General features: G+C 42.0%; 1 protein-coding gene across 1 annotated transcript in view; it reads left to right on the forward strand.

Moving 5' to 3' along the window:
• Positions 1-13,075, forward strand: part of GALNT12 (polypeptide N-acetylgalactosaminyltransferase 12) — a 73,300-nt gene that overhangs the window by 11,530 nt on the left and 48,695 nt on the right. The window contains exons 2-4 of the mRNA XM_006137085.2: positions 4,623-4,792; positions 7,571-7,760; positions 11,761-11,946. Of these exons, the coding sequence (XP_006137147.2) occupies positions 4,623-4,792; positions 7,571-7,760; positions 11,761-11,946 (546 nt within the window). The remainder of the gene's footprint in view (positions 1-4,622; positions 4,793-7,570; positions 7,761-11,760; positions 11,947-13,075) is intronic.

Raw genomic sequence — 13,075 nt, forward strand, 5'->3', positions numbered from 1 at the left:
TGGTGGGGCTCATGGACAGGGGGCTCCGTCTCCTGTCCAGCACTGTTTGGGGTGAGAGGCACTTACCTGTTCCGGACGCCAACAATGTGGGCAGCTCTGTCACCATCTGTCACCTGCTGGTGGGGCTGCCCCCAGTGGTCACTCTGCAGTATAGCTGTCCCTCTGATCAGCCCCCTCCCTTTCCATGTTATGGAAAACAATACCAATTTTTCTGGCACAACCAAACTTTGACTTTGCTTTAAGTTAAGGTAAGAGGAAGCTTCATAGCAAATTTGGTGGCCCTAGCTCTTACTGTTTAGGAGTAGTTCTTGAACAAACAGACTCACAGATGGACAGACAAACTCACAGACAGATGCACAAACTCTCTAAAATATTTATTTAGAAGACATCAGTCAGTTGGTGTACACTGAACTGGGCAGGCCAGCTGCAACTCATCACATGATACAAGTGATCCCTTTGCCTCTTGAAAAAAACTTCTAAGAATCTTGGACAGAGAAGTGACAGGATTTATGACTTATTACAACAATCTATAACCCACCCACCCCAGCTTTCTCCCCTTCCCACTCCCGGATGACTAAAAATGTATTAATGGGCCTGTCAGGGCTGTTTCCCCACTCTGGCACTTTGAGTGCAGAAAGTGGGGGCCCACAAAAAACTTTAAAATATCTTTCCACTAAAAACTTGTGTAACCCTTCTGCCAGGCAGCTCCGGCAGCAGTCAGGGCCGGGTTAAATATCTAGGGGTTCCTCTCCATCCATCTAGCACAGAACTGGCTCAAGCCCCCACCCAGTAACCTGAGAAATTCATACAACCCCATGGCACTTCTCAGAGGCAATGCTTCCCCACTCACAAGCACAGATTCTGAGTGTAGAAAAGAAACTTTTAATAAAAAGGGAGAGAAGTCACATGGCATTAATTTGGGAAAACTCCACAAGCAAAGTTCATAACCAAAGCCACTAGTATATGTCCCAGCTCAAGTAGTTTGTGCAGCATCCTTTTTCTCTCAGGCTCTCAAGTCCAGCAGTGTAAATGTCCCCTTCACATTAGGGATGTTAAATATTGAGTAACTGACTAATTGAATAGTCGATGCATTTTGCTGTTGCTACACTTCAAAGGAGTCCCCAACTGATCTCAGGCTCCATGCAGTGCTGTCGCTTTGAAACGCCGTGTGCAGCCTGGGGACGCCCCAGTTGGCCCAGGGCTGTATATGGCGTTTCCGGGTAGCAGAGCTGCATGGAACCCGGGGTCTGGCCCCAGACTCCATGTGGCACTGCCACTTTGAAGTATCCCCTCCTCTTCTCATCCCCCCCCCCCCCGCTCCTTTGCTGCTTCTCCTTCTCTCCACCCCATTCTCAGTTGCTGCCCTTGGTCAGGGGCAGACCAGAGTTCAGAGGTGCATCTGCAGAGTTCACCTCATATATGGGAGGGGCAAGAGGTAGGAGACATCTCACCCATTCTGCTGGTCACTTGTCATCCATCTGCCCGCTGCTGTCTGGCGCTGCTCCGCTGGCCATTCATCACCCCTTGCTGCCACCACTCTGCTGGCTGCTCCTCGAGCCTTTCTGTCACTGCTCTATTGGCTGCTCATGCTGCTTGTCACATCTTCTGCTGGCTTGTGGTGGATTTGGCTCTGGGCCAAATCTAGTCATTTCAGCTCTTAGCCCAGAGCACAGACCAGCCACAAGAGATTTCAGCAACCACTGGAGTAAATTTACATACAGAAGAGACTCCTTATGAAGCCTTTCTTTAACTCTATAATTGAAGCAGTGGGGAGAAGCGGGTTGAACCAGTCTGACAACTGAGGCCTGAAGAGGATGCAGCCTGCTGACTCACCTCCTCCCCAGCTTAATCTATAACCATCGAGCCTCTGTCCATCCAAGATTCTTTACACTGACAGTTTCTCTCCTTTGAATGGAGTTAAACACAGTCTGACTTCTGCATGCCCAATAACTGCAAGCATTGGTGGTCATATCTTCCAATTCCTGCATTTAGGGTTAACACAGTTTGTGATCCCACAACAGTCAAATTGGTTACAATGGGCAAAACACCATTCTAACAGTTGACTTGACTATCTAGCAGGCCAAAGCAAACTGAGTGAACTGTGTTTACATAACCACACTTCTTTCTTTCCCATTCCAGCTGGCTGTCATGTCAACATTGATTCAGACCCTGCCTATATCTATGTTAAAACGCCCCAACATTACAGATTGCCACACCTTGGATTAATATCACCACCATCAGCCCAAATGCCATTGAAACCCCATTGAAAACTCAGTAAGGTGCAGTTGGGAATTCCTTCCTGTGAGGGACCCTCAATACTCTTCCTTCTGGAGAGAGCTTGAAATGCAGCTGCTCAGATCATGTAAAAATAGAACTTTAATTTCTCATTGTATGTTGACTGTGCAGAACCTCCTTCTAGGACATAGGAATCAGATCACTTTCTTAAATGTGGGTTTTTTTCTAATAAAAATCCCTTCTGGTAAAACACTGCTTTTTTGCTAGATGTTACAGAGCAGTTGAAAAAGGGATTAAAACTACAGAGAATTGCTTCCCTGGGATTCAGTTAGGGAAGTTACAGTTTAACGGGGAAGTCAGATGTACTCTGGGCAGAAAAGTCCAACAATGCCAGAAATAAAGAATAAACCTGATGGTGTCTGACAAAAACAGCCCCTGTTCTACTCACATATCTGTAGTTTCAAGACTTAGTCCTTCCCTAGGCATGGATGTCTCTGGATACTCTGTGCCTTGCTCCCTGTCTCCTTACATGTGCTTACAGAAGCTCTTCCTCAGCTAACTGGAAGCAGGAGGAGCAGCTACTTCCAATTCAGAAGCCCATAATCTGTTTTCATTAGCTCTCCTGTCATCTTGCCAATGCACTTCTTGCTTCCCTAAGCATTCTGTGATAGCTTCCATCTCTTCCTGGGATTTCTCTAGGACTCTTGACCTACAATTTTAAAACCTTGCAGGCCAGGCAACTCGAGTTAGGTCTAAAGAGTTAACAACTACTGAGAGAAGATTTTAGCTAACTGAATTAGGAATGTGAAAGTGTAAATGTGTACACAGCTAACTGATAAGCCTGGGCTCATTGGTTAGCCATCAGGGTTACATGCAGCCCCTCTGCCTCCCCTGCTGCTGTCTCTGTAACTGATACAGAGGCAGTAGCGCTGAGGGGGAGGAGCAGGTGAGAGCCAGTGCTCCGGGGAGGTGGCTTTTCTCTATTAGTGGCAGCCACATGGGTGGGAGCAGGCAGCTCCCTGTGAGCTGGCTTAAGAGCTGGTTTCCTGTGAGCACGGGGTCCCACCTGCCCTCCCCCTGCTGCCTCTGATACACAGGCAGCAGCACTGCGGTGAGGGCAGGCGACTCCGCAGGAGGTAGTACACGTGAGGAGCTAGCCTAAAAGCCAGCTCCTTGTGCATACCAGCTCCCACTTGCCCTCCCCCGCCCACACTGCTGCCTCTATATCTGAGACAGCGGGGGCGGGAGGCATGTATAAATGTGTAACAGCTGAAAATTTCAATAGTTACACATTTACCTAAATAGACACATTTTAACATCTCCAAACTGAATGATTGGAATGTGCAGAAAATGATGTTATCTGCTTATTTCACCACAGGGCCACTTTACCTTCACATACGTGTTAATTATTTATGCGTCCTTTGAAATATATGTTAACTCCTTGTGCTGAATAATCTGTTTCATCTTGTATTTAACTGTGACAATCTTGAGTAAGTTTTCCCAGACCTGAGGAAGAACGCTGTAAACTCAAGAGCTTGTTATTCTCACCAACAGGAGTTGTTCCAATAAAATATATGACCTCACCTACCTTCTCTCTCTAATAAATTTTTTGTGTTGAACACCTCAGGGATAAGTGAAATGCTTCATAGGGTATGTAGATGATTAAATACTACGACAAGGTGTTGAATCTAAAAACTTATTCAAAGGCACAAAGAGTTAAATACATAAAAAGCAGGATATGTGATGTTAAGTAGTGTAGTTAAATACACAAGTCAGGAAATGGAAAACGTTGAGATAAAACTGTCAGTTTTTAAATTAAGGAAGTCCTATGGGAGCTAGACTACATGACGCTTGTGATCCCTTCTAACCCTCTGATTTTATGCATGCTGTATTTTCTCTTTATGCTTTGATGGTTAAATAGTAGAAGATGCAAACAGCAATATTTTTACTTAAAATATATTTTTCCATTCTAAAGGGCCAGGAGGCTCTTAAATTTGCAGTCTAGTTATCTGGTAGATTTGGAAGCTTCTTGAGGCATTTTTGTAGTAAAACGTTTTTGTGGATGAATTTGCTCAATCAATATGACATGGAATTGTTGCCAGGCAAAGGCATTGTATATTCTGCCCTCTATTTCCATATTGCAAGTAAAAATGCTGAAAAATATAAATTCTGTTCCCAGGTTCCTTGATCTTACCCTCTGATTGCAGTGCAATATAGGTACCTCACTAAGCATATTACATAATTTCCCTGATTGTTCCTTTAAAACTTTGAAGTGTTCTTGCTAAAAAATAGGAGGCACTCTATGCAGTCTTCATTTGAAAACTGTTTTCTGAAAATTGACAGATAAATGCGTACTATTTTACTAATTTGGGTCCCCTTATTTACAGGTGCAAGGAGAAAAAATATGATTATAATAACCTGCCAAAAACTTCGGTTGTAATAGCTTTTTATAATGAGGCTTGGTCAACACTTCTGCGAACAGTTCATAGTGTTCTTGAGACATCCCCAGATATTCTGCTGGAAGAAGTTATCCTTGTGGATGATTATAGTGACAAAGGTAGGTATTTTATTGCATAAATAACTATATTCTTGTCAGACAGACAAGGTGGGTGAGGTGAAAGTCTGCAGGAGTAGAAAGTGTACTCCTATGGTGTTGGCTCATTAATGTTTTGTAATTATTATATCCAGCCAGACTATAACTTTAAATTACTTTTTATTTACCGGGCTGGTAGAAATGTCAGATTCAATGTCTTGTTCAGCAAGTTGAGAGGAGGAACAGTCATATGGGTATAGCGCTAACTTGAGACTTCAGAGATCTAGATTCAATTCCCTGATACACTGTAGGCTTCCTAGATGGCCATGGGCAAGTCCTTTTAATTCCCCACATGTATTGTATCTCATTAAAATGTTGTGAGTAGAAAGACATTGAATAGTGTGAGGCACTCACATGCTACAATAGTGGGGGCCCATATAAGATAGACAGCAGCTAGAAAGATATGTTGTAAAAATAATTGGTGTAGTTTTGTTTACCACTCATAATCTGATATAATTATATTATAGCTATTTACAAATATTGTTATATCAATAAATACTGTTATATCCCTATTGGCCTGGGATCTCTCTCTCTTTTTTTTTTTATAACTACTGACATGTATATAATGCATGTTTACAGTTCTTTCATTCTAAAGTATCACATGGAATCTATGTGGAAGACTTAGACCTGTTTTTCATATCCATGTGGAATAGTTTATTAAAAGTAAGGGTTATATTTGTAGCATACAAGGAAGAAAGCTGGTGGCTGTATTGCTGTCCAAAGGTCACGTGAATGGGGAAGTATGGAAAATTCTAAAAAAACTATCAAGAACTTTCTGGTACTAACATAACTTGTATGAAATTCTTACTTTTTTCTTGTTTAAATTTCTACTTGATTTCCCTGCACTATTAATTACTATGGCCTACAGTGAAGGATTGTAAAACGGAGGTAATATTTTATCCAGAAATTAGTAATAAATTTAAGCCATTGGTGCTTTCAGGATCTTCAAAGTTCTGCTCCTTTTATGCCACATCTTATTTCTGAATATTTTTCAATTATACTAGTTCACCCAGATTCAGAAGTGTTACTCAGTTTTTTTAAATTGTGATATACTTGATAAAAAGATATCTATTACAGTCTGTGTATCTTAAAGCATCTGTCATGAATAGGAGCTGCTAAGGAGAGTCTGACTTACCTGGAAAGTGAGGAAAAGGTTAAGCAACTCTTGAGATACACCTGAGGGAGGGGGCTTCCGGCATTCAGCCAATGAAAAATAAATAGGAATTTCAAACTGAGAGAGGGTTTCTTTTTTCTTCACTGTTCCTTTGTTTTGAGATCAGAACAGTTTTTCCCCAGGTAGCCTCTCCTAGGAATGGATTCCTGGAACTGTGTAAGTAGGAAAAAGTTTAGATAGTCCATCAAGTTTTATTGTTTTCCTCGTGTGAGGGTTTGGAAATCATGTCTGAGCAGGTTAATTGTTTTTCTTATTTGTAACTAAGGATTACCACCCAGGGAATTCCCCTGAGTCTATTTCATTCTATGGCTTTTAACACCCAGTCATTTACTATACTTGCAGTAGTCTTGATTTGATAATAAAAGTGTTTTCTTTTTGTTCTAATTAACCAGTATTGGTTGATTTTTTTGGGGGGTGTCCTTAAATCAGTGTGCCTAAATTACCCAGGAGAGGCAGAGCCCAATTGTTCTCTGTGGATTCCCTCTGTTTGTTTTCCCAACTCCAAGCAAAATGGAGCTTGGGGCAGGGGAGAGAGTTTTGCCTCAGGGAGGGGGGGTTCAAGTGACCTCTTGCCTGGAAAAGGGCTTATTTTATATTTTTTATTTACACTTGTTGGTGGCAGCAAACTGATCGTTGTTCTTTTGGGTCTCAGGGAAACTGAAACTGGACGTTTGTCTCTGGGAGTTAGAGACAGGTTCTTCCAGAGTTTATTCTGCTAGCCAGAATATCTACACTTGAAGTGCCAGGTTGGGGAATTGAGCCGTGACAGCATCTTTTAAGAAACTTCTTAAAATGTCTATATTTTGAAATACATATTTTATGTTTCAATGCTAGGGATGTAAGAGCTTGTTGCTTTCCCCCTCCTTGCTGCCTATCAGAGTGGGGGAGCAGGAGCCGGTGCTAGGGGGAGCCAGCTCTTAATACATTTAAAAGACAGAGCCGCAATCTGGGGTTCGCTCCCGGGGCTGGAAGCTAACTCCACTGCAACTCCCCTACTTATTGACTAATCGAATAGTTGATGGAAATTCCAATGACTAGTCGATTGGTTGATTAAACTAAATTTAACATCACTATTCAACACATGAAGTATAGTGAGCTATTGTCCACAACCTATATTAAACACACCACCCCGTCCTAGCTGCCAAACCTGGCTGAACTCCTTGCTCCCGCTCCCTTTCTGATCCAGCAACATCTGTGGTCCTTCCAGGCCACAGATGTTGCTGGATTAGAAAGTCCCCATCTGTAACAATGAAGATATTCACATAAAGAAACTTGTATAAAGCCTCCACATCATTAATTAAAGACTGTAAAAAAATCTGATTTTCAATTTTAAAAAGTGGTTTTATATAAAATCTATTTTCAAGTAGAAAGCATGATTTTTGTCCACCCTAGTTTTACAGTGCCTATTCCCATGCCCTATCCAGGTATAGGCGACATCCAGCTAGCAGCCAGATTGCACAGTACTGTTATTTTTTTACCAGTTTATTACAACAGTGCTTTAAATACTGTTTTTATAACCTACTCTGTGCAATAATTTTGCAGTGATCTGTTCAACTTCTTTGTAACAGAACATTTAAAGAAACCCTTGGAAAGTTATGTGGCTGGTTTACGCAAGGTACGTCTTATTCGTGCAAATAAAAGAGAAGGTCTAGTTCGAGCTCGGCTGCTGGGAGCTTCCCTGGCGAAAGGAGATGTTTTGACATTTCTTGATTGCCACTGTGAGTGCCATGAAGGATGGCTTGAACCACTATTGGAAAGGTAAAGTTATACCAAGTGTTTGGTTTTTATTATTATAAACTTGAGAAAAAAGGGTCTTAGTTTTCAAACACTGTCTTTTCCATGTATGTATGGAATAAAAAAGCTGGGTTGAGGCACTATGCAGAAAATTCTGAAAGGGGAAGAATTAAGGTTGTGTATATGCAGACTATCATTTGAATCCTGTATGTACTCTGGGATATTTTGATTTACAATTGCCATTTAACACACATGCCACCTCCATCACAAAATAATGCAGAATCCAAGTCTTCATTTAACAGAACAAACCATGGCGCACTCCATATACATTGCATTAAAACATTTGTAATACTGTTGTAGCTGCACACATGTACTGCATATCTAAATACATGTGTATATTTTTCAGAGTTTGAATAGAGCCATAGATGTTCACACGGCGGAGTTTAGCTTCCCTCAGGCTAAATGCCATACTTTTTTCTTCTTTCTGCTGCTCAAAGCCACATCTTGACCCATTCTGATGACAGAGCTACACTTGCAAATATTTACAGTGCTTACAACAGACTTTATGAAGATTGTATTGCAGATAGGAGACTAAACTCGGTCCTTTCCAAAGGACATAATCCACACCATTTGAAATCAATAGAGATTCCCATTGGCTATAGTGAACTTTGAAGAAGGGGCCTAAAAGAACAATTTTGCAAAAAACGTAAGTGAGATTTCCAAAACTGCCCTGTCCTAAGGGGCTTAAGAGCATGCATCGTATTGACTTTCGGTGGAAACATACTCCTAAATTCCTTAGACATGTTTGACAGCTTCCCCCAAAGTAAATGATTTTTTAAAATTGGCCTGTTATACTTGTCTGATTTGTTTCCCCTAAAGTTCACTTCTGGGATAGGACCATGTATGGTAAATTCAAGACATATTAGATTAGTTGTACCAGATGACATGGAAAAAACAGCAGTGACAGGTAATTAAAAGAATCAAGATTTTAACATCAAGCAATTGAAGAAACAACCTTACATATGAAGAGGCAATCTATGAGTAGTTTAAGTAAGCCAGAAGAGGGCAGTCTTAGAAAGAACTTTGGATGAAAAGTCTAATTTTCTTGACTGAAAATGTAGTGAATCTATGTCCATATAACTATAAAAAAATCAGCCTTATTTGGTGCTGTCGGAATCTAGATTCCTTCTGTTGAAGATGAAACATAATCTACCTGTTTTTTACTTGTATACTGAATAAGCTTTGAGTGATTTGGTTCAGTTTTCATTTATAGAAAAAGTAGATTTGCGTGTGTGTGTTGCTTATCTGCTTTCTTATGTAATTACACCTGTGTCGCAGTTAGTTACTTTTTTATTTTTATATACCCCAGAACATTTCTGTGATTGGATGCAAAAATGTTTGTTTCTTTGAGTTGTGTGGATCCCGCCATACGTGAACATGCACCCCATCGTGTACCTGAGAACAGAGCTGTTGTGAATAGAGTGTCCCTCAGAGCAGTACTTCCTGTGCTTCCTCATACTCCCATGTGAGCACATAAAAGGCTGAGCTGCTTCATCCCTGCTTTTGTTCTGCCTGCTAGTTCTTAGCTCAGGCTTAACTTCAAAACCTTCTAAAGTTTTTGGAGCCCTTTCCGATATATTGCATTGGACCAACCTGAACGGGTGCAACACATCAGGACTGAAGGCTATTATTCAGACTCTACCAACCATCTACCTCCCGGGCTCCTTAACATGGCTGACTCAAAACCTGCAGGCTTTAAACCCCATTCATCTAGCAATGGATCAATTCCTCTGAAGGATGGGTACAGTAGGTGTCTCTTTTGCCTGGGGTAGAATTGCACATTCCAGGCATAAGCTTGGTATGCTTCTGCTAGACTGTGTAAGTGATGAAATGCAAGGGTTAATCACCATCTACTGGAACAGTCCATGAAGGTCTCCTTAGACCCTGATAAAAAGAGCTCTGGAATCCTACTAGTGGATGAGCCAGCCTGATGCAGCATCACACTGAGCAAACAGGGGGCACCTAAGCTTGGCATGGAGAAGATGGTGCTGAGCAAAGATCCAGCCCCAACTTCAGTCTGGGCCCTGAAGCAGGCATCAGCAAGTCAGGCACTGAGAGGGCCACTCCAAATATGGAGGCAGAACCTCAAGAAGGAGTCCGATGAGGACAAACACTGCTAAGCCTGTGGAGAAGAGTCCACCAAACCATGCACGATGTCAAGGCCTGAGGAAAAGCAGCAACCTACAATTCAGCAGCTCTTTCAGTTACCAGTACCAGGTCCAATGATGCACCCCTCCCCATTGACCTTGGCCTGAGGAAATGGGACATATCAAAAAAACAAAGTAATTCATCACCGAGAATAAAAATCTGGTGTAATGGTCAGTCTCTCTCACTGAATGTCAAGGCACTCTCCACCAGGGCACTGGGAGAGTCATCACCCTCCTTCAGGAGTGTGCCAGCAAGGACAACGTTAGACTTAATGGGATCCAGGGGAGAAATTAAGGAGTGGGCTCCCTCCTTGCCTCCCTTACCTGCTCACACATAGGATTTCTGCAATGTTTCTGAAGCTGAATCCTGAGCTTCACTGCATGGGGCCCCCTATGATTTAGGGTAGGGATATAAAATCCAATTTAATTAGTTAATCAGTTATATGTTAAGTTTAACTGATTAAACAGAGGTAGGTGGAGGAGCCTTTGCAGCTGGGATGGAGTGGCCCTCCACCATGGGCAGGGGCCACTCCTGTCCAGCTGCTTCTGGTCCTGTGCGAGGCTGCCAGCTCCCAGCCTATGCAGGGCCAGAAGTGGCATCCCTGTGGGGGGATTGATGGGACTGGAGCAGTCCTTCACCCACAGTGTCCCGTAGACACGGGAAGCTGCTCCCCGGGTACCAGTTAACCATTACCCGGTTACCTGTTAACATCACTAGTGTGGGGCCCCAGGCAATTGCCCGGCTTGCTACCCCTCTAATGCCAGCCCCATGTGCCAGTCTCTGAGACCTACATGGCAGCTAAGCAAAGCAACTCACTTTCGTTAAACATTATGTGCTTGACATGGCAGCCAGGTTGGATGCCAAATTTAGGAGAGCAGCGCTTCAGTCACTTGTTGACAGATACAGCTAGAAAACCTCACTTCCAGTGTTCAGGGAGGCTAACAGAGGGTTGATCCACCTTGACACACATTCAAGGAAACAACAGTTACCCGATAATTATTTTTCTTTGTGGTGTGTGTGGGTCATACAGCACGCCCTCCATCCCTGATTTCAGGAATAGTTGGCAACATGGACTTTGGTTTGTGAGGGAAATGAAGGAGGGTATTTTGTAATATAGATAGAGCCCTACCAATTTCACAGCCATGAAAAACTCAACCCTTCCCTTGAAATCCAATCTCTCCCTGTTGCGAGGAGCTCTGAGCTCTGGATGGGCTGAAGGAGAGAGGGGCAGGACTTGTCCATCTCCTACACAGCCATGCCTTTGGGGAACTCAGATGCACCTCCACCTCTGGAAACCTCCTGCACATTCCAGAAGCTCCATGTTTGCTGCCATCAGAATGCAGCTCAGGCAGCAGCACAGAAGTAAAGGTGGCAATCCGAAGACCCTCCTACAATAAGATCATAAGACTCTCTCCCCCCCCCCCTCCACAAGTCTCCTTTTGGGTTGAGACCCTTACAAAGCTGTGACATTTACCAATTTTCAAATCACTATAATTGACCATGATTTTGGTAGATCCCTAGCTACATATAGAGGCACAAGGAGAGACAGAGCAAAGTTCAGCCCCAATGGATACTGTTAGTGAAAAGACTCTCATCTTGTGTGCATGAGGCATATGTGTAGCTATAGAGGATCCACGCTGACTACAATATCTGAAAGACCCACACCTACGGTAAGTAACTGTTACTTGTGTCCCAATATATGTAAAACGGGAGTGAAAAGTTACTTTTGGACTAATGACACTTTCTTGAACCTTGCCGTTTCTCATTTCTGCTAGTATCCGCAAAAATAACCTTTTTTCTTTCTAAAATAATTTAGAATTGGTGAAGAGGAGTCGGCAGTTGTGTGCCCTGTGATCGATGTGATTGAATGGAATACATTTGAGTACTTGGGAAATTCTGGGGAACCACAGATTGGAGGCTTTGACTGGAGACTGGTCTTCACTTGGCATGTTATCCCAGAGAAAGAGCAAAAACGAAGAAGGTCCAGAACTGATGTAATCAGGTGAATAAATTATTTGGCTGTATCTTCATTTTAAATGTCAAAATTTTATAAACGGTTTTAACTTTGGCTGAAGATAAAAGAATTTGTGTAACCGAGCACTGGGCATTCAGAGGTTTTAAAATATTGCTCTTTCTTTCTCTTTCTCTCTTTCTCTCTTTCTCTCTTTCTCTCTTTCTCTCTCTCCTTTTTTTTTTTTTCCCCCCCCAGGTCACCGTGCTTTTTGACAAAATTTTGATTTTAGAAAATAAATCTTAATTAATTTTGCTATGTAAATTGTCATGAGTGTGTTTACTCAGGAAGCCTTCTTGCTATATAAAAGAGGTTTACTGATAAATCTAGTAGAATAACAGAAGAATACTTGAAAAAGATAAGGAAAGGAGACCTGGAAAGAATAGCAAGCATACAAATGGTTTAAGCATACAAATATGAAGCTTGGCAAACATGCAAGAGGCAGTAGTTAAAATGGAACAATAAGATTTGATAGTACTGAAATAGATAACCTTACTCCTTTCTATATTGGTAGCTTAGTTGTCCTATAAAGAGACCTGACAAAATCCAGTCTTCCAGAGTGAGTAGGACTTTTTCTTGGGTGAGTGTCTTCAATTTGTTCAAAATCGGAGCTTTCAATAATAACTTAATGGGGTTATTACTTTTTTTTTATGGAGAATGTAAACAATGCCGTGTTGCCTTTGTGCTTTCAAAGGGACAGAACCAGAGGAGACAGAGCAGGAGGGTGCATGCTGCTTAGGGCACTTGTGTATTATGGCCTGACAAATAGTCTTGTCTTTGGCTAGTAGGTTTTATATACATTTTTTTAAGCCTGCTCTATTTAACAACAATGGGTTTACTCTGAGTAAGTATGACTCATCATGTTAAATGTAGCAGAATCAGGGCCTATGTACAACTTTTGAATGTACATGTACAACTTAATGAATGAGTCCTTACTTCATCAAGCAGTCTCATTTAAGTTAATGGGATATACTCACATGGGTCTGCATAAGGGTTGTAATAATGGATCCTAAATGAGAAGCTTAAATGGAAGAAGACTGTTCTTAGGAGGAGCAGCAAACATGGTGAGGAATAATGCCACAGGCAACAGAAAACATTAGAGGTTGAAGTTTTGATGATT

Source organism: Pelodiscus sinensis, chromosome 2 (genome assembly GCF_049634645.1).
Source record: "Pelodiscus sinensis isolate JC-2024 chromosome 2, ASM4963464v1, whole genome shotgun sequence".
In the NCBI taxonomy this organism is placed as follows: domain Eukaryota; kingdom Metazoa; phylum Chordata; order Testudines; family Trionychidae; genus Pelodiscus; species Pelodiscus sinensis.